We start from the raw sequence: 25,020 nt of genomic DNA, 5'->3' as shown, positions 1-25,020 counted from the left end.
GGGGAGTGACAGGGTGAGCGAGAGGGAGACAGAGAGAGAGAGTTAGTGAAGGTTAGAATGATGGTAAGGACCGTTTCATTTTGACTGGTGGAAGAGAGCGAGATTTAATGTGGAGGGCAATGGAACATTCATCCCTCAAGCATTCACAGATCTCTTATTATTCCATATGAATATTTCATGTGCGTTTGTTTCAATCATTCTAATCTCGTTCCCACTGCAGAGCCGAGCGGAGACAGAAAACAGAAAGGGGGTATGGGATGAGGGGCCGGGGGAGGGGGGGAGGGGAGAGGGGGATGACAGTGGTGGGGGTTAGAAACAAGAGAGATGAGAGAGGGGGATAAGGCGGCGAGGAGACGGAGCGAGGGGATGGGATGGGGAAGAGAGGGAGTGCTGAGATTGCTCTGTCAGACTGGGGCCGATTGTAATCTACACGCCTCCCCAGCTATTCTATTAAGACTGCTGTTAAGAAACCATCAAGAAAAGAAATTGTCTCAGCACTTTTGTTAATCTGATTAGCCTATTATTATGAACCAATAATTTAGTCAACTGCATGCAGATTGTTTTAAGCTTGCATGAAACGGAAACATAAAAGTGGGCTCCACAGGACAGTACAATTTATCAGGCAGTGGGGGTGAGGATGGGGTTGGATGGGGTGGGGGCTGCTGACCGTTGCGACTGTACTGTTTGATAGTGGAAGCTGAAAGCTGGATGGTGCTGTCGCTGGCGTAATTCTGTGGGAAGGACAAGTCCTGCAGGTCCATCTCTGTGTTTAGGACATGCACCTCGAGATCTGATGGGGGAAACACAGCACGCAAGAGTTAAAGGAAGACTTCTACGGCGTCAAATACGCAAAAAAAAATAAAACACACAAAGAGAAATTGAGATTCACAGCCTGGAGGTTTGTTTCCACAAACTGTGGCTCATCCACATATTCACTATAATCAGCAATGCTGTTTTTCTTACCAATGCTGGGCGCTCGGTCACAAAACCGATTCCCGTACATGTTGTTGGCCAGCAGGAAAGCTCCCTTTTCCAGCACGTCCAGTAGCATGGTGGCAGTGTGCGCCTGCTCTGTGCTGTTCATGTCCTGCCACGACTCCAGGGCCTCGGGACGCAGCAAGTTGTCCACTATCTGCACCACCGCCTGGATACATGCAGGAGACACGGCATTCTTTACCGTTACCGAGAACACTTCACATCAAGGTACACAAAACCCAGAGTAGTCGACGAGGAACGAGTAACAAACGGATCAGGATCCAACCGATAATTAATGAATGGCTTATGCGTAGTTCCAGATATGATGTGAATATTTATACATTTAAATGCGCTGAATAATTCTTTCTCATTCTTGTCTTCTGAGAACGTATATCTTATTCCCACTTAATCTTTAGTAGCTATTTCTCAGTCCACTTGGATTTTTTTAATTGTAAGATAATAATTAAGTAAAGGTCCACTCTTGTTTTACTATGATATTCTACTCCACATGAGGGTACAAAACAATCACTCGTTTCTACAATAACAATAACTTAATACTATTTGTTTTTCAGCCATGTACAATTTGGAAAGTGATAAACGAATAAAAAAATGTGTTAGTATGCAGAATCACAGATATCTACAGTGGTAGCTAATTATTAGACACTCTAGAGACAGTCTGTTCTCAGTTTTCAGGAAGCGCTGTTAGATATTAATCAGCCATCTAGTTATTATCAGTTGGTTCCACATTTGTTTTTCGCATGCCCTTCGTAATCACTCTTTGTTTTGTGTCATTTTGTTAAGTGAAATCATATTACTTGAGCACTTTAAAGTACAAAGTCCCTCCGATTCCGCGATCATTTCCTCGAAACTCACCACTCCCCTGCACTACATTTATTACCGCGCTATGTCAGACATATTACTTTTCTATTTCACACTTACAATTCATTTAATGGCAATTTTGATGGTTGTATCAGCTATCCAATTTATTGGAGTAGCCTGCTTGATGAATCATGTAATTCTCTTGCTCAGGCCTCTCAAAATGAAGGATTGACTGCTGCGTGGAATAAAGAGCACTGCCGTTAACAAAATGAATTCGGCGTCAGAATGCGCTCTGTCGGCTGGAAAAAGAAAAAGACGGGAGGGTGTTTTTCGGTTCATCCTCTGAACGGTACAGGGCGCTAACTTGCGGCGAGTGACTAAAAAGAACACTGGTCAGTTACACACGACACAGCAGCTCTGAAATTCATCTTGCGCCTACAGAGATGAGAAGATGCGGTGTCATATTACAGTACGCTGCAGACGGGTCAAGATACACGAAAGACTGTGTGCTGCAGAGTGCATGCATTTCATCATTACAGAGAGGCATACACAAGGCCTTTTCATGATATTAGATTACAGCGCTCTCACAACCAGAGATATTGCACACATATTGGAAAAGAACAGAAGGGCGTAGTAACATATACTGTTGCCTTTCATACAGTACTGTCGTCAAATTACATTTTCCCAGAGCCACAGATATTGTAGCCTTTTGTGCAATGCAATGAGGAAAAGCTCCATATTACACACGAAGGATCAATCGCAGGCCAACTAAGCGAAGCTTATGTCGAAGACAGACGACCTCCACATCAGCTGAACTCATATTTCATACATATGTACATCGTGAGCAATTGGAAAAACTACAAATCAGCTTTCACTACTCTGGGAAATACTGCAACAACGTCTGCCAGGAGTTGTACCAAAAGTTACTCTCACTGCTCTTTGGAAAAAAAAAAAAAAAAAGCCCAGAAATTCTATAAGTGATGATTCCAAAGGCAATATAAATCAAAATACAGAGCACTGAGCCGAAGGAATCTCATCCTGAAACCCAGTCTACTCAAGGATTTATCTTCCCCCAGTTATTCTAAGTCGCAGCGCAGTCCTACTCCACAGGCATGTAAAGCAGGCAGATAAAAGAGAAAAGCTACCTGGATGTAGGCCCGGCAGGTCCGCTCTCGCTTCTGGAGCTGGAAGGGAGAAAACAAAAGCATGGAATTAAACTGCTAAACAAAATAAAGTCCGTAAATTAAAAACTCACTCGTCCTTGCATGTGCACTAGGGGGGTAAATTCGCATTAACCTCAGCACCCTTTTCTAATGCTTGAATTAAAAACAGGCGCGTGTGTGTGTGTGCTTATGCGTGTGTTTACACTTTGCTCTACCTTGTTGTAGTTTCGTGCAGCAGACTCCTTGTTCGCGGGCCTCAGGGCCTGGAGCTGGGCATCCAGTATGTCCAGCAGTTGCTCAATCAGTCGCACGGACGAGCTCACATCTCCGGCCTGGATCCGGCCCCGCGTGTGGTTCACCAGCTCTCCTGCTATGTTGGCCGCATTCTCACCGCTCTTTATCTGCACGTGACCAAACGCGTACACGTTTTACATACAGCGACAGTGTAATGATGATACAGCCGATCTGGTTTTATTCGTTGAGTCATATTCAAAGCGGGGGGGAAACTAACTGTTTAAGTGTTTACATGCGTACTAAAATGAAAAGAAACCACATGTTTTGAGGTCGTCTCATCTTTGTCCCTCTTGCATCGTTGTAAACAAAGATGGACCTTGTAGAACCCATCGTGAACTCTTTATGCTCACTTGTGCTGTTTCACTTGCAAGTCACACCCTTGGCAACCATTTTGCAATTGATTGTTGCCAAAAGGAGAAGGTATAATGGATTCTTTCAACGATGTTGCTTGTGACCGTGATGCTGCATTCCCTTCCAGGCACATGGACAGATGTAAAAAAAACCTTTACGAGAGCCAATCAAGGGTAGGCATGGCTAAATAATCTGGGTTATCTCCTGCAGAAATGTAGCCGCGTTTAATTAACGACGTAATTAACGACATTTAATTACTTTTAATTCACATTTATATGGACTGAAATCTGATTACTGCCCAAATTGGGATTGATCAGATTACTACTCTAAATATCAGTGAGCCGAGGTCAAATCATGATGTTTACATACTGCACAGGTATAATGCATTATGTGAGACTTTGAGAAATTGAAGAGGCAGAGTACTTTGTAAGCTGCAAGGCCATAGGCCTGATTTTTTAAAATAATTCAACCAACTGTGATTAAACTATATTATGGAAAAAAAAGAGAGTTAATTAAGTATCAAGAGCAAATGCCTTGTAATGAAGGGCCAGTTGAAATGAGCAAGTGTTTTAATCAGGCCAGCCTTGGAGATATGTTAATGTGTGTGTGGAGGTGGACAGGGAGGATGGTCGGGGCGGTGGGGCAGAGGACGGGGATGGACCCGTGGCCAGGGGGTACGGCTCCAGGTCTCACCTTCTGGGCCACCTGGTTGACCCACGGGGAGGTGCAGTTACTCAGGTCAGGACCCCGCGGGTTCCAGATGACCTGCTCCACCATGCACTGGAACGAAGCGATGCCTGGAGACGAGCAGAGGGAGAGGAAACGGAGAGAGGAGAGGGAAGTAACGGAGAGATAATAAGCGTTAGGTGTCTGCAATTAAAGAGGAAAGTGTGGAGGAATTATTTTCTCTACCCAAGAAAAACGGAATGAAATGAATTTTAAAAATGCAACAGTCAAAAGTGTTTGAAGATGAGAGGTAAGAAGGAGGGAGGAGGTAGAGAAAAAATGGGTCACAAATGGAAATGGTTCAATAATGGAGTGTAGAGCCGTCAGAAGGTACGGGGAGAGAAAGGGAGGAGGAAAACGGCAGGGCCGGAACGGACCTTCATAGGCTAAAAGGAACGGTTCAAAAGGAATACATGCAGACGTACCACATGGCATTTACTGTGTGCACACAGACACACACACACACACACACCAAAGACATCAGGTATGATGCCTCACTTTCAAATAAAAACACCCTGAAGTGAAGCGCCTTCCACCAACTCTTATCTCCAGCGTGGTCTCTCTTGTTCCGTGGGTTCAGAGAAAGGACACCACGTGGGGATAAAACGAGAGAATGGTCTATATTCTGCTGCTAACACAAATAACCAACGTCAAGTCACAAAGACGAGGCTGGGAAAAGAGGAGATGAGAGACCACACAGGGAGAGAGAGAGCGAGAGAGAGATGGAAGCACAATGGCAGAGATGAGAGACAATACGGCAACGCCTCACAGTTGTAGAGGGATCAGAGCAGATGTGGCGTTGCATTTCATACCGCCTTCTTCTCTCTCTCCCAATGATTTTTTTTTCTCCTCCTCTCGCCTGCTTTTCTCTATACTCTCCTCCATCGACCACAGATTGGCTTTGAGAGCTCTGCCAAGATGCGGCAATTAAGCCAGCTGCTAATTTAACCTTACTGCCGTTCACGGAGAGAACATACAGAAACGGCAAAACGGCGTTGGAGAGGGAAATGTCTTTTTGATTGCTGCATGTTGAGAGGTATAGAAACTAGCATGAAGGGAGGTGAAGCCTGTGTTGTCTAGCCTTTCATTTCATTATTCGCCACTTCCAATCAGCTCTGTTTCTGTGGGAGATGAGCCTTTCATATGTAGAGGACTGGCTTTCATCTGCGAGTCCTCGGGGGACTGTGCCTGCTGGTGGGACCAACGCAGGGACAGAAGAGGACAGCAGTGGAAAAAAACAACTGTAAGCACACAAACATGCTGATCACTTGGGCACACGCTGAGAGATATATTGCACGCACAAAACACCCGCATGCCTGGAGAACATACCGTGTGAGTACACTCTAACATGATGATGATGATGTTTGTTTAATGAAGAGGAAAAAATGCACACCAGTTTTAAAAAAATACACATGGGCAGACGTCCTCACCTAGAGACCCTTTGGGACATGGGCGGTCTACTGTTTCCCCTCGCTGCGTGGTGGGCCACCGGACGCCACGGACCAGCTTGGCCTCACAGACGTGGTTCTCCGGGCCTTGAGGAGGGCGAGGTGGCTTGCGGGTGACGGGCACAGTGGCCGTGATTGGGCGAAGATCAGGGTGCTTGTTGATGGAGCCGATCGGGCGTGAGGTGGGGGCCGCAGGGCGGGCGGTAGAGGGGCTGGCACTGGAGGCGAAGGGCCTGGTTGGAGGAGTGGTGGTCACTTGGGTGGTGGTCAGAGGGCCTGAGGTAAACCGAACAGTGGTACAGAGAGAACAGACGAGTTAGAAGCCACAAATGAGACCCAGAGTGAGTGAGAGACAGAGAGTTACAAAAGGATGTACGGGATTTGTTAGAGAGCAGCAAAAGCCGACGGCAAAGCCGAAAAATATCAAGAGAGTGAAGGACACATGCATGTGAATTAAAGATGTTTCTCAGAAGTTGAGTTCAAAAGTTAGCCTGATAATAATTGGGTTGACAAATACTTTTTTGAGCCTCTCAAAGCCTGCTTTCCAGAGAGATGAGAGAAGCAGAGGTGCAGAGAACGCATCATCTCAAGTCAGGGAGAAGTAAATAATTGATCAAATGTATCAGAGAAGTCACCATCACCAACAACCAAACCTAATGCGAAGATAAAAGCAACACATCACAACTACAAAATCCTAGCTGATCAAACGCTGAAATCCGCTGCCTGTGTGTCTCTGCTTCTTCTCTCTCTGGGCCTAATTCAAGCTTCATACGGTCCTTTATGCGGCTCAGATCTAGGCTCTACAATACATCCAAACCTCCCTCTCATACTGATGGACTGCCAAAACGCAGTGAGGTGTCCTCATTTTATCCTCCCCCTTATCGCTTCAGAATGACTTTTTCATTATCCATGACACAGAGAAGTTGATATGAAGTGCTATAGCAGTCGTACCTGAGAGGCTGCTCTTTACTATGGCTGGGGATGGAAATACAATGGTTTGATATCCAAATGTCAGATTAGAAACAGTCACAAACACATTCTGCATGAGCCCAGATCAAGCAAAAAACATGTTTATTTTAAATACAGTTATTGCAAGTGCTTAATAAGAACTGGGTATCGGTACTCGATACCTTTTAAATTGTCCACCGCCATGCATTTGATCCATTTTGTGTTCTTTAAGTTAATGCAACGTGTCTCTCTACTGCAGCAGCTACGAGCAATACAAATGCGACAACTAACCTTTCCAACAACGCGAAAGGCGCTAACAGTGGCAATAGTGCTGACAGAGCCAACAGTTTTAATCTGGGGGGGGGGGGGGGCCGGAGTGTGGGCACTCCATGGTCAGGGGATGGCGCTGGACAAGCGATGTGCACTGCGACGGCAATAAGCTAGCCAGTGGGACATTCACATGATGGGTATGGTATTAAATACTCTATTGGTGTCTGTGCTTCTCTACTGTGTTTCTGTGTGTTCTCAGTGGGGTCACTTCTTACCCGAGGTGGGGTCCGGCGGTCCAAACTCCAGCGGGTAGCGCAGCACATTATAGTTGTTCCAGACATAAAGCTGGTTGTCTCGAGGGTTGTAGTCCACAGAGGAGATGTACTGGTAGGGATTGGGGAAAGGGATGTTGACGGGCTCCTCGCGGGCTCGGTTGGTATTGTAGGCATACATCACCAGGTCACCGCCTGCTTCGCTGTCGTCGTCCTGGTAGACAGAGCGCACTGCGTAAAGCACGCCACACGCCATGAAGGCGTTGGATGCCACTCTCTTGTCAAAGCTCGTGTCCCAGGTGCCTTCAAAGCGCAGGGTGTAAGGGTTCACCTGTGGGCAAAGAGGAAAGGCTGAACTCAGCCAAGGCTTATTGTATAATCGATCATACTGGGAAGCTTGAAGAGACAGTTTGAGGGGGGGGGGGGGGTACTTTTTTCTTCAGTTTCTCAGCAGAGTCAAATACTATCGCAACTAAAAGAGCAAGTCTATTTACATTTGATTTCTTGATCCTTTTTTTTTTATCTCTGTGTGCCGTTTTTTGTTTATTAAACTTTGAAAATGATTTGATGTAACATTTTCATTATTGCTCATGTTTACATAAGCCCACAGTAGCACAAATGGTACTTCTGTACAACAATGTTTTAGATTCATAAGCACTTGGAAAAACATTGAAAAAGTAATTAAACCTCCAGCTTAAGCTTCGGAGGAGAGATATTTCTTTGCTTTTATGCAAAGCTGCTTCTACTCAATATATTGTACATAAAAACTGTATGCAGAGAAATAATAGACTTGCGTGTGTTTGTTGCGCTCTTAAAAGAAAACCTCCCCCGAACCAAAAGAATTCCTCGATGATGAAAGTGATCACTTCCTTATTTATTACTTTGTTGTGGCATTATTCTGCACCCTCATAGCTCATGCAGGGTTTGATATTTTAGATGGATAGCTTAACTTATACGGTTAGAAAAACAATTTCATGGTTAGGTCAAAGATAGTGATTATAAATGGGACCTGTCTATCCGAGCAACACATTAATTCAAACCCTATTTGTGGGGAAACTTGCTGGCTGATTGCAGTTTTGTTTGTAAAGAAACAAAGAACCAACTTGTATTAAAATATGAATGTTCTGAAGTTCACAGAGATGGATCGTGTTTTGAGTTTGTCAAGTAAGCAGGGCAAAGAAATGCGATTAATTTCAAAACGGTCGACATAGTATATGATTCTAAACTAGTTCTATACAAATGAGTAGACTACCTAAATATATCACATTTCCATCCATTCATTATCTTTAACCGCCAATCCCCAGGCTATCGCAGGGCTGACACATAGAGACAGACAACCATTCACGCTCACATTCACACCTACGAGCAGTTTAGAGTAGTCAATTAACCCGAGAGAACCCACACTGAACACATTTGAAGTCATTAAATCATACAATGTTTGCAGCCATAAAGAAACTAGTTGTGGACCTACAAAACGTATCATAAAATTTCCTTTTGCAGATCATTTTATGTGACCCTTTTCATCTCATTTGTCAGTGCACCTGTGTAATCTCAATAGTGAGTCATTCATCTGTGACGTATGAGCTTTCGCCTGACTAATCAGATGAGATTTAGATATAATCCACATCTCATCCCCCTCCTGTGCAGCGCAGTGCTCTCCCACCTGGCTGACTACCAGCCGTCCATTGTTTGCCTCAGTGGCGTAGATCACCCAGAGGCCGTTCTCATCCACAGCCAGGTCGATGTCCGATTTCCCTCCCCAGCGGTAGGGCGAGGTGTCGTGGTAGTTGGCGTTCGTAATGATGGCCTCGCCGCTCTTGATGCGTGTCCGTAGGTCATACTTGACGATGTTTCGCGTGCGTTCTTTGTTGTAAAATACCGCACCATCGTACACCACGAACCCCGTGCCGTCAACTCTGTTGGGCAACCTGTTGAGAGAGAATCACATGAGCGGAGCAGGAATCGAGGAGAATAAGTCCATTCATCTACTCCGCATGACTGTCATGACACAATCCTACACGACGGCCACACTGTGAGCAAGCTGACGCCACAGTGGGACCATTCTGCTACCACCATCCATATCCACATCAAAAGCCAATAAATCAATACAGCAACAGATGCTATTTGATCAACCAGGACTGTGGGAGGCACCCTCACTTGTAGGTGGTGGTGGCTCGGTTCTGTTTGAAGTCTTCCCAGGAGGCGTACTCGTACAGCATGTCAGTTCGATAGGGGGTCCAGGGCATGACGTACAGACGGTCCCCGGACTGCAGCGGGTCCTTGCACCACGCCCCCGCCTGGTGCTCCGCCTCCTGCAAAGAGCTGGCCGCCTGAACCCGCAGCAGCGTACCCGGACAAACAAAGACTGGAGCAGGGGAGGCGTGTTGCAGCAGAGATGAGCAGAAGAAGGAAAAAAGGAAAAGATAGAAAATGAAAACAAAGCATTGTATAAATGAAAGATATCATGGAGATGGCAGGGGAGGGAGAGAGAGGACATGGGAAATAGCCAACGACCATGAAATATAGAACAGGAGAGAAAGACATGTAGGAGACAGAACAAAGATGTGAGTAGATAACAGTAAGTTGAGGATTGAAAAGGAGACAAAGAGTTGGAGGACAATTGGAGTGAGGGAAGACTGTGGAGTGAGGAGATGTACGATATAATATATAAACTGAAGGAACATATAAAGGCTCATTTGTAGAACATCAGCGTTGTAGCCGGAAAGCGTCCGGATATGATAAATGGGAGATTTCTGGCTGCAGCCGCGGCTTAGTTGTAGTCTCTAATCTAATTTATCTTGGCCTACTTTTTATTTGATTGTGCATTTTCTATTTGAAAGACCTCTGCTACTGGGTGGTACAACAGTAATTGTGCAGCTTGTTTTATTAGGACTCAAATTTGGCTCTCAGTCAAGAGTAATGCCTCAAAGAAAAAAGCATCCCAGGGCAAAGATGTGAGGTTGGCCAGGCCTCCACTTCCTCCGCACCTGAAACTTGGCTTCACACACCCACACACACAAATTCAGACACAAGCAACGGCCCTTACTCTAAACACAAAACAGACGCACACACAAAAATACATGGGAACCCATACACACAATCCGTATACCAAACAAGAACACACACAAACAGAGGATGTCTACTTTAGGCAGGTGGAGGTCATCCACTGGGGACTGGTGTAAATTGGCTGGCGGACGCACTGTGTCCCTGCCTGACAGAGACAGTGCCCTGGGAACACTGGGCATGTCAGGTGATATATGAGGAAAGCTGCTGGCATCCTCGCCACTCTGACGTCACAGTGGTAGAGGCAACACAGAGAGAGCGGGAGAGAGAGAGCGAGAGAGAGAGAGAGAGGGATTTGGAGGCACTACAGAATAAAACAGCTGAGGAGTCCCCACATCTCCTCTGCCAACTTATTTATGTGGCTCTCTGGCTCGGGGTTGCGACAGAACCAGACACCTGCTGGTCACCACATGATTGAACGTATCTCTGAACTAATTGGTCACTGCAGGGGCAATAGGACACAGATGACACACAGCACACACAGATGCACAGACAGACAGACAGACACACACACATACCATCCCAACGCAAACAAGGATAGTACAAGACATGCATGCACAAGCTGACACACATGCATACGCTGTCACACAGTGACTGTTAGAGTGATGGATCAGTGTGGGCTCAAACTGTCTTGAATATTACATGGAGTCTGGAGCAGGAGGACAATCATAATAGAGAGATGGAGAAGCTTCAGGCTTTTGGAAATCCTGCTTTCTCTTTCCGCTGCCTGTCGTGCTGCTGTTGTTGTTAGTGGCTGGTGATCTGTGGTGCTGGGCCACTTAGGAATCTGCCTGTTCTGTCTGAGAGGGTCCAACAGGGATTGAGACCGGCAGCCAAACAGGCATCTAATCAAGCTCAGGCATAAACAAACAGTCTGAATACAAACTATTCACGGGGAGGAGGCTCGTCATGCTCCATTGTCGAACCAAAATGCTCCCACGAAAGCAGGGATGCCTGAGGTGTTTGCTTTGCAATTATGAACATGAAATAATGGTGGGAGCAATGGTTAAATCTGGCACTTTCAGACAGCTGAACAATGAATTTCTTGACTAACATCTATGCCAATTCTAATGGATATGACATTTTTATTAATCCGAACACAGCATGCGTTCACTGCCAAAAAAAATACAAAAAGCGGAAGTTGTGCTCCAAAGCATTTCAAATAGAGGCTGTAAAAGGTGAGGTATTATCGGAGCAGAAAGCTATGGAGTGGAAAAAACAACAACCACTAAAAGTAGGACACTGCCTCAAAAGTACAATAGTGAAATAAACAACATGCAGAAAGCAATGCAGCGGCTCTGCGTGTAGGTGACCCATAAACAAAGCCAGGAACACTCTGCCTCAAGGTAGAATAAAGGACAAAGATACACAAACATGCAAGCCTGTTCTCTACAGTCGCAAAAGAGGATGTCCAACCAAAGACGAGTAACTATTAATGTGAACGCTAAGCATTCCAACTCCTCTGTTTCCACGATACAGTGAGACTGATGTATAGGTCATTACAGTCAGGGCTCTCAGCTAACCATCTTTACCCCATCCTCCCGGAATAGGACCCGAAATTAATGTGCACCATCCTTAATTTTAAATCTTATACCTTATCTATCTTAAAAAACGTTTTGGGCCCCAATAAAGCTAGAAGCGGCCCTGCTTGCTGGTGTGTCCTAAAGTTGGAAGAGGTGCTGTCCATGATGCTCTTGTCATGGGGAGAGATGTAGCTTGTTGCCAAGGACAAAAGGTAATGAAGGAATCTCCCTGCAGCCTTATTACCCTTCGGGGATTAAGAGTAAGGAAGTAAATAAGCTTTTGCTGCTGACTGGCTAGCTTGCGGTTTCTGTAAAGTTAGCTAACGGGTAATAATAGTAATAATAGTAATAATAGTTGCATGCGTACCTCATTGACCTGGGTTGACTTCCCCGATGCTGCTGCGGCTGTCGGAAGGTCAGAGGTCAGCAGTATGCGCCGTGTGTGTGTTTGTGTTGTCTAGGTGGCTTAATAAGAACTGCATGCTACACAAAACATGCAGTCAATTTCATTGCATACTCTCGGCCCAAATTCCGCCCAAAATGTATATTCATACTGTATGCCTATGCCATTGGACTGATGGCTGAACCCTGAACCTTTAAGCTAAATACCATTGCTCAATAGAAGAAAACAAACGTAAATATACTTGTGTTTTCTGATGCAATTCTTGACTCGAGTCCGAGTCTTGACTGGCTTTAATGTGTGGGGAAGAGATACGAATGCACTACAATCTATCACGGCACCAAAAGAGATGTTTTTATCTGCAATACAATTCACTGCCCCCCCCCAAAAAAAAATAATATTGCACCTAACCCTCTAACCCTGTCGCTAAATTGGTAGCACTCTGTACTCTATTGGGCTCATCATCACAACAACACTGCGGCACAGTGTAGACCGACCGTCTCTGGCCTCTTCCTCCTCCATGTTCCTCTCTCACCCTCCTCTCCCATGCGAACCCTGCTGGCTGCCGATCACCGAGCCTCTGTTAATTCTAATGAACCCACCGTTGGGTGGGCCCGCTGTCAAAGGAGCTCATCAACGGCCTCCAGGCTGTACTGTACACGCAGGCCACGAGGACACAGACACACACAGAGACACACAGGCCAAACACAAACAGTGGCCACGCTTCACACCCTGCAAACTCTGCCAAGGGGGGCTTCATTAACTCTGACCTGCGCTCCCCAGCCTTCCCGGCTGCCTTCCTGTTTACCAGCTCTTTCTGCATCGCCTTCACTCTGTTTCTTTCTCTCTCTCCTGCTAACTGTGAAGGGCGATTATAGCAGTGGGAAGCCGGAGCAGCCAAACTCTAAAAGTAGAGACTCTAGTACAAAAGGCTATTATGACGACAGTAGGAATGAGGTATTAGGCAATAGGCAATAGGCATTAGGCGTAAATCATGAGATTAGGCATTATCCTAGTCTGGCTCGAGCAGGTTAGCTGGAGTAAGAGCCATCTGGGATTATGTGAGATAGTTAGATTAATAGATCTGTTCCGGTTTTGGTGCGGATAGAAATCTTGCAGTCAGTGAAGTCACTAGGCAGCGCAGTCACAACACACTTCTTTACCCTACAAACTAGCCAGATGGCAAATGAAATTTACCTTATCGGGGATTAAAACCCAGGCTGTAGCTATCATACTCTAGCATGCCAATTACTGCCACACATACAGGGAAATACTGCTGTAATAATTGACTATTTATCTCCATAATCCCTTTTCCCAGGCACAGGTCAGCTGTTGCTTGTCAATATGAGGCTGCAGTATAAAATGATTAAAGCAGCAGTACTTTACAGAAAATGACAGTAAATATCTCCCATTAGTGTCTCGCTGCAATTTGTGATCGACTGGTAACGCAATTAAAAGTGAGCGCTGACAGCTTTAGGCTAAATTTAGACTTTTCATTTTGGTTGTCTTCTGCGATCCATGGTGTTTTTATGTTTGATGTGACAGCGCCACGGTGATGGTTAATGTAAGACTTTGATGATCTAAATACCCCCTGCCAATGGTTGGCAGCTGTTTCTAAAGTGGCATCGTCGTGGTTGTTTGTGCTTTGGTTGTTTTTATTGGGTTTTTTTTTTTTGCTACAGGGATCTGAGAGCTCTGCTGGCCCGAGCCTTTGCCCAGTTCACAGTCATGGCCTGTTCACAGGACTGACTGCTGAGAGCATGCTGCTCTAATTGAATCCCACACCTGTTACTGGCAGGTGCAGCACGTAGGCAGCAGGGGGCAGAGTGGAGCACGGCACGGTACCCCGCGTCCACGCTGGACAGTTAATGGGCTTTAAGGGTTAGTGTGTGTGCATGAGTGTGCAGTGGGTCTCCTGATGGTATGTTGATGTGCATTCAACAGCCCATTAGTGTGTGTAGCTGTGTGTGTGTGTGTGTGTGTGTGTGTGTGTGTGTGTGTGTGTGTGTGTGTAAATGTGTGTGTGTGGGCATGCCTGTGTGCGTTTCAGAGAGACAGAGAGGCAGAGAGATACAAGAAAAGAGTGAAGAAGGATTTGAGCGTGTTCTGTGTGTGCAAACAAGAAGAGAGAGAGGAGTGAAGTAAGAAAGAGCAATTAGGTTATTTCCTGTGAAATGAGAATTCGGAGTGAGTTAATCTGCTGAGGATTGACATATAGTGAGAGAGAGATAGAGAGAGAGAGAGAGAGAGAGAGAGAGAGAGAGAGAGAGATATAAGGAAGGAGACGGAAGGGGTTCCCATTGTGTTTCCGCTTCCTTTTAGACTACAAGGGGGTCAAGTCATGGGAGTAAATAGACAATACAGGACAAACAGCCGTGCAACGTATACACACATACTCTCTTAGGACACACACACACACACTCTCAGACAATACACACACATACACACACATACACACACACACACACGCACACAAACTGTCCAGACTGTGGAAGAGGCAGGTGTCAAACTGGCACCTTTATCAAACCAAACATTCCCCCCAGAGAATACCCTTCACTGAGATCAAAAGCTGGCAACAGCTCGAGATAACGTCCATTGAAAGCGAAGTCTTATCTGCGTTGGAGAGAAGCTGACACTGAGTGACAGGAAAGTTGGTCTGGACACGGCTGCAGATACAGTAAACGACATGGGGTGGGGGGGCGGCTGTACAATATAGACTACTGACTGTTAGCCTAGCCTAGCCTAGCCTAGCCTGCCACCGCCCTGCACATCCCTACTCTGAATCAGGCCTCCCGAAGGTGCTGTCTCTCCATAAAGGTCCTGAAACCAGAAGCTGTGATTCATATTCATGACCACCTGCCTCACTCACTCACCTCCCTGTTCTTTGGCTCTAACAATGCACTGACTTCTGCATGTGCAGTCAATCCCCACACTCTTCCCTATCTCCCTGTGCCACTGAACAGGGTGTCTGCACTTCCTCGGTCACATGACTATGCTTGTGTGTGGTGGGTCATCCCTAATGAGGCGATGCTGCCTGACTCATCGTCTCTATTGTGACTGCTCTCGCTCTCCCTCTCCCGCTCTCTCTCTTCATTTGCGGCGATCTCTTTGTGTTTTTCCTGTCACACGATGCAGTGGTTTCTCACTCATTTCCTCTCACTTTTCCAAAAAATCACAGGTAGAGAGCTGTTTGTGTGAACGATGGCTCTGTCCTTGTAAGCCCCCCCCCCTCCCCCTTGTCTTTCCCCCTTTTTCTTTAGAAGCAAACAGACTGGAGGTGAGAAATATATAGCGGACACTAGTTTGGTCCTGTCAGCAGTGATAAATGAAATACTGTAATGATGTGGGTAGTGCACTCTGCTAGACTGTCAGCAAAGAGGGTGAGAAAAGGGACAGAGCGAGTGATGGGAAGAAGGGGAGGCGGCTGACGCCGACATGGTCTTAAAATAGCCTAACAGTAGGTAGGTTGAAAGAGTGCTGGACATTCATTGAACAGGATCTCCCGCATGTGACATCATCACCGCCCGGTGGACGCCATCCCAATCCAAATCTGTCAATCAGCTGATCAATCAGTGAGGATTAATTCGACAGACACGGACAAGACACAGGTCTGGAATGTTAATTCAGCCATAAACAGAGAGAGGAAGTGTGTTTAGCAGCAGCGGAGGGATGGATTAAGGTGGGTAAGGGCAGGAGTGCAGACAGAGGAGAGGGGTTTTCATCTCAGTGTTAGTGGGAGGGAGAGTAGTAAAAACAAAACAACTAGTTGGGTTGAGGTGGAAGCAGGAGGAGGAGGATGGTTTTGTAGCTTGCTATTCCACCGCAAGCAGGGAGAGTGAGCTAAGATGGCTGCTTGCGGTGGGAGAAAAATGTGAGACAATGTTAATGAAAATGGACACGACAACAGACGAAGGGGTCCATAAACCATTAATGGCAACCTCTATAGGAGTTAATCCCTCCAACATATGGATCCAGCCATGGGGCCAGACAGGGAAATGGCTGAGGCTGAGACAGATGTAAGTAGGAGGGTTCAGAGAGAGTTGAGGAGGGTGAGGACCCGAGAGAGGGACTTAAGGCTCATTGGGACTCTGATGGCCACTACTCTCACCGTGACCTTCGCTATGGGTCAGCTCGAGCTCTCCTCTTTAAGAAGCTAGTGATTGAGGTGCCTGGCCATGCTGATTGGGGCTCTTTAGGAGTGCTTATGGCGATGCCCTGCTGTATCAGACAGGCCATTACGAGAAGCTGGAGCACTCCCTGCAGGGGATACACCTCCCTCCCCCATCCCCTCCCCTCTCCTCCCCCTCCGGAGCCTCATTGAACACATAAGGAACCAGGAGGGATTGACTGATGTGGATGGGTATAGGGGGGTGGGGGTGGCAAGGGGAGGGGAGGGGGCACAAGTTCACAGTGCATGTGCAATAAAAAGAGCAGAGACAAACTGTAGAAAGAGAGGGAGAAGAGAGGAGGAGGAGGAGGAGGAAGAGGAGTGTATGAGTTGCTCAAAAGAGCCTGCAGCTGCTTGTGATGGCCAGATGTGATCTGAGAGATAAACCAATCAGAGGAAGGCGAGAGAAAAAGAAGGAGAGAAGAGGAGGATGAGAAACGTAGACAAATAAGGAGACAGTGAGCGAAAAGGAGTTGGATGGAAGTGTGATTATTTGAGAAAGGAAGAGAAAGACAGAATGAGAGGACACTGAAGTACCTGGAAATGGGATACTGTGAAATGATACTGAGAGACACTTTGGCCAGTTACTGTGTTATTTTTACACAATGTTTTGCTTTCTAGATTACAGCAACAACAAACTTTTGAATCGGTCCTGAGAAACCCAAAAGAAGAGGGGGAGGAGATACAGCGTGGAGAAAAGGAGCAGCTGGGTAATGAGAGAGAGGGGTTTTTTTAGATCTGGAGGGTCAAATATATTGCAATAGCAAAATGAGTTGAGAAATGGAATGAGAAATGTGAACTGTCAGGTGTATGTGAGGCAACTGTATGAGAAAGTTTTGGAAAGGCATGGAAAAGGGAGGAGAGATTTGCCACCCATGAGATGATATGAATGTATGTGGTCTGTACGTTTAGGCTGAGATGTACTTGTTACAGGAAAGGAATGAAGTTAATCTCTCGTTTATCTCTCATAGATACTGGACCGACCCCCCCGTGATGCCTTTTTGTGTGTCTGTGCGAGTGTGTGTGTGTGTGTGTGTGTGTGTGTGTGCGTGCGTGCAGGTCAGGCTGGTGTCATCAGAACCAAGGAGGAAATCTAGAAGGATTTTAGAGTTTTGGTTATAGTTCAAAGAGAGATAGAAAGAAAAGGGCAGAGGAGGCGATTAGAGATCGAGAAAGAAAGGGGAGGGATATCAACATAAAACATGACCACAACACGAGGTGCTGGGTTAGGAGGGGATATGGGGGGGAGGAAGGGAGACAAGGGAGGAGGAGAAGGGAGGAAGGGGCGAGCTGTGGTTGTTATGTTCATTGTGGTCTTTACCTTTTTGATCCACTTCTATTCAAGCATCGGAAAAAAGGAGAAAGAAGGAGATAGAAAGATAAAGGAGAAAGACAGTAAAGAAGAGAGAGAGAGAGAGAGAAAGTGAAGAGAACGAAAGAAAAACAGGTGCAGGAAAAAAGAGAAAATTGAGATTAAATAAAACGCTGTCCTTTCTCTCTTTCTCTCTCTTTTACTCTCTCTTTTTAAAGCAAGTTATCTGGCTGTGTTATGGTTGGCTACTCAGAGAAAGGATGGCTCAAATGGAAAATGAGGAGGGGAAATGGCCTGACCTGGGTTTAAATCCATTTCCATTTCATTTCAGCTTCATCAATAATCCCCCAACAACACAGTCCTCCCCCAACCACACACTCTCGACCCCACCTCCACCCCTCTTATTGCCACATCCCTTACGCCCGAAAAAGTGCAGCTCCAGGAACCTGTTGGGGAGAGAAACCGAGGGAGAGCCTCTTTGCGTTGTGGTCCTCTTCAGCTGTGGAAGCAAAGAAAGAATGGGAGAGGTCGAGGAAGAGATGAGGGGATGGTAGATGGGAAGGTGGCGATGGGGATGTCTATCTGTGGCTAGTTGTCTTCGGAGGGATCGTTGAATCCCTCCCTCCACACATGTACAGTCTGTGTTGACATTGGAGCGGCCCCTTGGTCTTAAGAAAGCGGTGCTTTAGGCTTTGCTCAATTTACAGAGTTAGGACGCTCGCTATAGAAGCCAGCGAAAACACTCAACCCATCGACCGTCCAATCAATGGGGAGCTGCTGGCTTGCCTGACTGATGCTGGCTCATCAAAGAAAAAGAGAACAAACAACAGGGGAAAGGGAGGGCTTGACAGAGTGGAACGTCTCAGAAACACAGAGAGAAACTAACAGACACGGTCGGAGGGGGGAAGAGAGAGAAAAAAAACAAAATATGGTAGAGACAAAAGAGAGATGACAGCAATGTCTAGAGCGGGCTCATCACACACAAATCAATAGGTTGGTGTGTTGAGTCACGCCGAGGACTCTGCTGACAGCAGGTAAGGCGCGGCTCCCTCCACATCCATGACGCTGTTCGGCACCTGCTTGAGTCGCCTCGTCTGGGGAGGTCCGCCAGCAGCTGCAGACTCTGGCGAGGATTGCTGGCTCCGCCATTTCACGTCACAGAGCCGGCGCGCGCCTTTCGTCTGTGTCTGCTGAGGCGCAAGCGGTGTGCGAGTGGATCGTCGCGTCTCTCGGGAAGACACGCGTCAAAAGGCGCACATGGCTGGTGGATCCCCGCTGCGGGCGTGATTGTCATGTATGTGTCGAGGGAAGTCTGATGTCCCCGGGGAGCCCTGTGAACTTGTCACGGCACCTCGCAGGGTTACCCATAACTAAGGAATAAAAGGGGAGAGAGAGACATAAAGAGAAAAATAGCGAGCAAAAGAAAAAGGAAAGAAATAAAAAAAAAAAGGGAGCATTAGCAGCAGTAGCCTGATCTGTGTGGGGGATGGCCTTGCATCTTGCCAGCGATACAGCAGAGGCAGCATCAGTATCAGCAGCACCACTGATCATTTATCATCTTGTGCCAAGATCAAACAGACAAACAAACTCGCATGAAGACCCGGGGAATGGCAGCCATTTTCAGCCTAGAGGAGTAAACATGGCAAAGCTAGGGATGAGAGTCCTGTGAAGCTGTGACAGGGGGCAAGAAAGCATTACATCCCCGCCACCAACTGCGGGTGCAATCATTAGCTCTAAGATCAGGGGAGGGAGAGACCGACCAGAGAACATCCTGCTTTCATCTTCACTGAAACAACTGCGGGTGGGGGGTGGGGGGGGATTCAGGATTCAGCAGAGCTCGAACAAATGGAGCTTTCTCATAGACGCATCTACTGACAGCAGAGCTTGTCCACTTCATGCAAGTGTGTCCTCAAAAATTTGTATCCTAAATTTCATTAATGGACAACTAAGTATGTTTCCCTGAACGGGAGGAAAATGACGAGTGTGATGCACAGTGGTGACATGTAGAGAGAAAGAGAGAGAGAGAAAAGAAAGAAAGGAAATGTCTTCAATGCTGCAGAAAAGGAGGAGAAGAAGAATATTGGAGGAAGACTTCATTTCTTCTCCTCTTGGTCGACCTGAAAAATAGACGCACACACACACACAGAAAATCATCACAAGTACCCAAGGACACACACATCAGAAACAGACAGAAACTCATCAAACTGTCCTCACAGTGAGCAGGAAGTTAGTTTAAGGCCACCTTGGTTGTTTGTCTGATTCATTCAGCATTTCTTTTTCAGGGCCCTTTTGAGAAATAAGCCACTGCCCTCTCTCCCCTTAATCACTCTACTCAGCGCTCTCTACAACCCTATCAATTACTCCCACACTAATGAGTACAGCTAGGAACACACACTGAAGTACACGCACACACACACACACACACACACACTGTTGTACTGCAGGATATCTTCAGCCTCGTCCGTCTCCTTCACAGTGCTGAGAGATAGTGTGTCCTCTCCAGCTTCTTCCGTCCTCTCCCTTCCCCTTTCTCCTTCTCTCCCTTTTTCAATCTTTCATGGTAAAGAGTCCTCCCTTTCCACGGCCCGAGCGAAGCCGCCTGCTTTCTCGTTCACCAAACATTTATGAGCCACCACGTTTAATGGTGCCCCTAAACATATTAATACAATTTCCTTTTCAGCTACATCAAAGCGTTTCCTTTTCTTCCCCGGAAAACGTGTCATGTGACAATGCCGTTATTCCTTCTACTGACGAACTCTTCCCAACAAGTCAACTGTCATTTCCATCGGCTTAGTGTCCGGAAGGCGACGTCTCTTAATGAATAGAGGGCGCTGAATACATTTGTGGGGAAGAATCAATTTTGTGAAGTGAAACACTGGCAGAGCCACATGATATGAATGTAAAAGTGCAAGAATGCGGAGTTACCTCTGCAGAAATCTCTACGGCGCAGCCTCGGTAGGCGCTTCAGCTACCTGCACCGTGCATATCAGCAAGAGAAATCGCAGCTGATGAAGTAGCAGAGGCACCACACTAAGTCTAACGGCTCTGGCATGGCTAGCATGGATGGCCCGAGTGGAGAGCGTTGGGAGTCAATAATGATGTAGCACTGTGTCCCGGAGGTGGGGGTGGGGGCAGGTGGAGTTCTCTCGCAGGGTAGATTTTCACTTTGACTCGGTGTACATCTGTGCTAAGACTGCAGTGTAGGGTTTCCACTGCAGTAAATACACGCCGCAGCTGTGTGCGTGGATCTGTGATGTCTTAATGTAGCCCAGGAGTCTACAGCCGGCTGTGACAGTGCAAAATGAGAGTTGTGTTGAGCCGTTTTGTCTTGCTCTGTTCCGGCTGGCAAAAACAACGCTTTGTGGCGGGGAGGCCTCGCAGGGCTTTTTGGCTCGATGAGATATGATTTGACTTGTTGGCGGATGTTGTATTTTGCCAAGGCGATTCCACGCGCTGCAACAAACACACACGTTCCGGACCCTTGTTTGAGCTCAGCTGACAGAGATGTGTGTGTGTGTGTGTGTGTGTGTGTGTGTGTGTGTGTGTGTGTGTGTGTGTGTGTGTGTGTGTGAGTGTGCGTGCGTGTGTTTGTGTGTCAGCTTGGCTGTGGCTGTCACCTCGCCGTTTCAGGTGACTGGCAACACGGCGCCTGTGTGACACGCACATAGAGGACCCTGTCAGATGCTAACATCACACACAGTCATCGACGTGGCTGCGTGCCATCTCAGCTGCTATGACACACAACCTCAACACATCATCTCTCCTTTGTTCACCTTTTTCGTTTTGGCCTTGGGCGACGCCGGAGTGCCCGACGTTCCCAGCCAGACGTGAACGATGGGGCATTACCAGAGCGATTAGCAGCAGCAAATTCAATTAATCTTGACAAATCTCTGCTGAGGCAGAACTGAGGAGAGCGACGCCCGCCCCTGGTAATTAAAAGTGGCCGAGTTGAGTGGCGTGCAGTGCGGCGGTGACTAGGTTTTGGGATGAACAGTTCCAGCTCCGAAGTCTGAATGTGTCAGGTCGTATTTACTTTGTCAAATGAGAACAAACACGTGGAGCGGCCCGTGGTATAGGTTGTGTGCGTACGCGTGCGTGCTTGTTTCTCTTTCTGGGCGTGTGAGTGAGTGTAGCGTGGTCGTGCTTCTCCTGCGGAGGAGAATGGCAGAGGACAGGGGTAATTGTCTCTTCTTTGTCACCCCAGACAGGCAGGACTTTTCATCATAGAGGGATCAGCTTCCAATTTTCTAAGCCGCGCCATACTTCAGACGCAATCATGAATGTGTTTTGGTTTTTTTCCAAACAGGGCGGGGAAAAATGCAAGTCAGCAGCTATTTAATCATCCCTTTGATTGCCTCACAGAGAGAGAGAGCGCAAGCTCCCTCGTGCAGTCAGAGGAGGGGAAAAAACAAGGTTAAAATGCATGAGGAGTAGAAGGCAGGTACGCAATGCTACCTTGAGACTCCACGGACTTTACAAAACAGGACACGAAGCTATACAGCACAGAACTTCCAGAGGGCCAACAACTAAAGTCAGGCGCCTGGAGAGGGTCAGTCTGACTACAGCTAACATCGACTGAAAGACGGGTGTAGAGGGCAGAGGAGACTTGAGACACTTGTTGCCACTTGGGCGGCAGTGAAGAAAAGATTCACACCAGAGAATAATCCCCAATGGGAAGAAACTCGGCTAATTTCTTATCTGTGACTGTGGCTGCAACCTGACTCGACAAAGACTCTCAAAAGGTAAACCAAGGGCACAAAAGCACCGAGCAGAGGAAGGGCAAAGACTGAGAGTGGTGCTTGGACGTCCCTGAGTTTCTCCGAGCCTCTCCAGCTGGATGGTTGGATATTTGAATGTTTTGTCGCACCTGTAAAAGAAAAAAAACGACAGAGACAGCGGAAGAGACTGAATAGAATGATAAGATACTGTCGCAGTTAGAGGGTAAATAAATAGAAGAAGAATGAGAGAATTCGGTTTAAAGACCTTAAAGTGTAGATCGGAGGTGAAATAAGAGAAAAGCAGAATACAGAAAGGGAGGGAAAGGGTGATATTGACTGTGAGAGATAATAAGCAAAAGAAGGATGAGGGAGAGACTTCAAAGAGAAGAAATGAGATGGAGAAGAAGAAGAGAGTAAAGGAGGTTAGCGGCTGGCGATGACTCCAACCCGTGGCTCGCCACAACATCTGTGCCTGAGGAAAGAGCAGAGAGAAACACCCCATATTTCCCCACCCTGATCAATCAAACATCCCCCGTGCGTCACAGTTTCCCACCACCCCACCACCCTCAATCGTCCTTGCACCCCTTCTTGCACCCCAATTCTGCTTCTGTCTGGTGAAGGGGAGCGCCACTGCCCCTCCCCTCCAGCCAGGTGTTCCTGCACAGGGAGGGGATCAATGCTGAGAGTAATAATACATGAGAGGGAGGAGGGGAGACTGAGCGGAGATTTTCACATGAACGAGGATCAACACAACTCCGTATATTCCTTTGCGTGTCTGCTCCCTTGGCTGTGTGAGTGTGCTTTGGTTTGTTGTGTGCATGCTTGCTCAAGGGGAAGACGAGTGAGAGGGAGGAAGAAAGAGAGCAACTGTGTGTCCCCCTTTTTGCAAGTGTGAGGTAGACTTATGTGTGTGTGTGTGTGTGTGTGTGTGTGTGTGTGTTTGTGTGTGTGTGTCACACCTGCCACTGAGCTCTGAGCAGTGCCGCGTGGAAGTCAGCTGTTACCATGGGGACATTGAAATGTGTGGCGCTCCAGGTCTATAAAATAAGCCCTTTGCTGTTTGTGTTAACATTCCTATTGTGAGGTGCAACACACACACACACACACACACACACACACACACACAACGCCCCCTGCCTCCCAGTCTCACTGCGCCCAATTTTCATTTTTATTGGAAATCAGAGGGACAGCAAAGGTGTTTGGCACCAGATAAAGGCAGTGGCGTGCCCCCGGGGTCAATCAGTGTGCGAGTGTGGGGCGGTGTGTGTTGCACTGCTGTGATCGCCAATAAGGCCTGACCCCACGTTTGCAGTGGGCCTGTGTGAAGTGCTTATCAGACCCTGTGTTTCCTTCCCCCATGTGAAAATCCCTCTTGGCGACTGTTGCGTTGCTCTGTCGATGAAGAAAAAAGGTTTACGTGCATGTGTGTGTCTTTGCATTGTAAGTGTATGAGAGAGAAAGAAAAGAGAGTGAGAGAGAGGGAGAGAAAGCAGGTGAGGATGACCGTCTGTCGTGTTTTGTTGTGCTTGTTTTGGAAAAAAAAGCCATAGAGAGCACGTGTGCATGTGTAAGTGTGAGAACGTCATTTGTCGAGGGCTTTTGGGGGGTTGAAAAGGGGGTAGGAGGTTCAGGTTGGGGGGAGGGGGGGAGAGGTAGAGGGGAAGGATGGTAGAGGTGGTGAATGGGGTGTGGGGGTTGGGGAGGTGGGGGAGGGCGACAGGGTCTCAGTACTCACTGTAGGGGACACACTCGTACTGGATCTCCAGGTACTTGTAGGTCCCTGGGCAGGGATCTGGGAACACATCCGACCCCGCTACCACCACACACTGGGTGCGGTTATTACACCTGTGAGAGGAGACAGATGGGGGAAGGACGGGAGAAAGAGAGAGAGAGAGAGTGGAGAAAGTAAGTGATAACAAAAACAGAAAAATGACGAGTGCCATTGTAAGAAAGACAAAGAGGAGCGGGTGCAAAAAAAACATCTTCAGGCTCTGAAAGATGAGGAGAACGGTAGGGAAGGGAGTAATTTCACACTAGACTAGATCATGTGACAGCTGCACCCGAGGGGAGGTGGGAAACAGAGAGGGAGGGAGGGACGGGGAAAAGAAGAGGGATGAAGGATAGAGAGAAGGAAGGAGGGAGGTAAGAGGCAGAGAGAGGGCGAGTGACGTAAGAGGCTCCTCTCCTGGGGGATTGTGAGTGGGAGCAATTAGAGGTGAGAGAAGAGGGAAGGACGCGAGGGGCTAAGGAAAATACTCCACCGCCACATGCACAAGGAAAACATTCATATGCACATAATACCTACATCTAAACCGCATCGCCGCATGCCTTCTCACGTTTGCACACCCAGAGAAACACCCAGATGAAAAGATACACACACATACACAAACACACACACACGTGCTCAATCATTCTCATCACATACAGTAATCCTTCTCTATCCAGCTTATAGCGTTTCTCCCCTGCGCTGTCTCTCTTACTCCCTTTATATCTCAAATCTCTGCTGAACTCACTCTATCATCCCATCATTTCTAGCAGTCTGTCTTCCTCCTTTACCCCCTCGATTCTCC

The 25,020-nt window shown here is 47.2% G+C and overlaps 1 protein-coding gene across 2 annotated transcripts in view; it reads right to left on the bottom strand.

Annotated features, from left to right (window-relative positions):
* Window positions 1–25,020, bottom strand: part of adgrl1a (adhesion G protein-coupled receptor L1a) — an 87,934-nt gene that overhangs the window by 11,958 nt on the left and 50,956 nt on the right. The window contains exons 4-14 of one of the 2 annotated variants that reach the window (XM_031867987.1): window positions 24,186–24,295; window positions 17,742–17,756; window positions 9,424–9,631; window positions 8,930–9,194; window positions 7,270–7,597; window positions 5,759–6,052; window positions 4,296–4,399; window positions 3,173–3,358; window positions 2,940–2,978; window positions 964–1,144; window positions 668–790 (exon numbers count right to left, since the gene is read on the bottom strand). In XM_031867987.1, coding sequence (XP_031723847.1) covers window positions 668–790; window positions 964–1,144; window positions 2,940–2,978; window positions 3,173–3,358; window positions 4,296–4,399; window positions 5,759–6,052; window positions 7,270–7,597; window positions 8,930–9,194; window positions 9,424–9,631; window positions 17,742–17,756; window positions 24,186–24,295 — 1,853 coding nt within the window. The remainder of the gene's footprint in view (window positions 1–667; window positions 791–963; window positions 1,145–2,939; window positions 2,979–3,172; window positions 3,359–4,295; window positions 4,400–5,758; window positions 6,053–7,269; window positions 7,598–8,929; window positions 9,195–9,423; window positions 9,632–17,741; window positions 17,757–24,185; window positions 24,296–25,020) is intronic. The other variant, XM_031867988.1, reaches the window with a different exon arrangement.

This window comes from Anarrhichthys ocellatus, unplaced genomic scaffold (assembly GCF_004355925.1).
Source record: "Anarrhichthys ocellatus isolate YVR2014 unplaced genomic scaffold, GSC_Weel_1.0 scaffold40, whole genome shotgun sequence".
NCBI lineage: Eukaryota > Metazoa > Chordata > Actinopteri > Perciformes > Anarhichadidae > Anarrhichthys > Anarrhichthys ocellatus.
The sequence above is the reverse complement of the archived record's forward strand: the minus strand, read 5'-3'. Positions and strand labels throughout refer to the sequence as shown.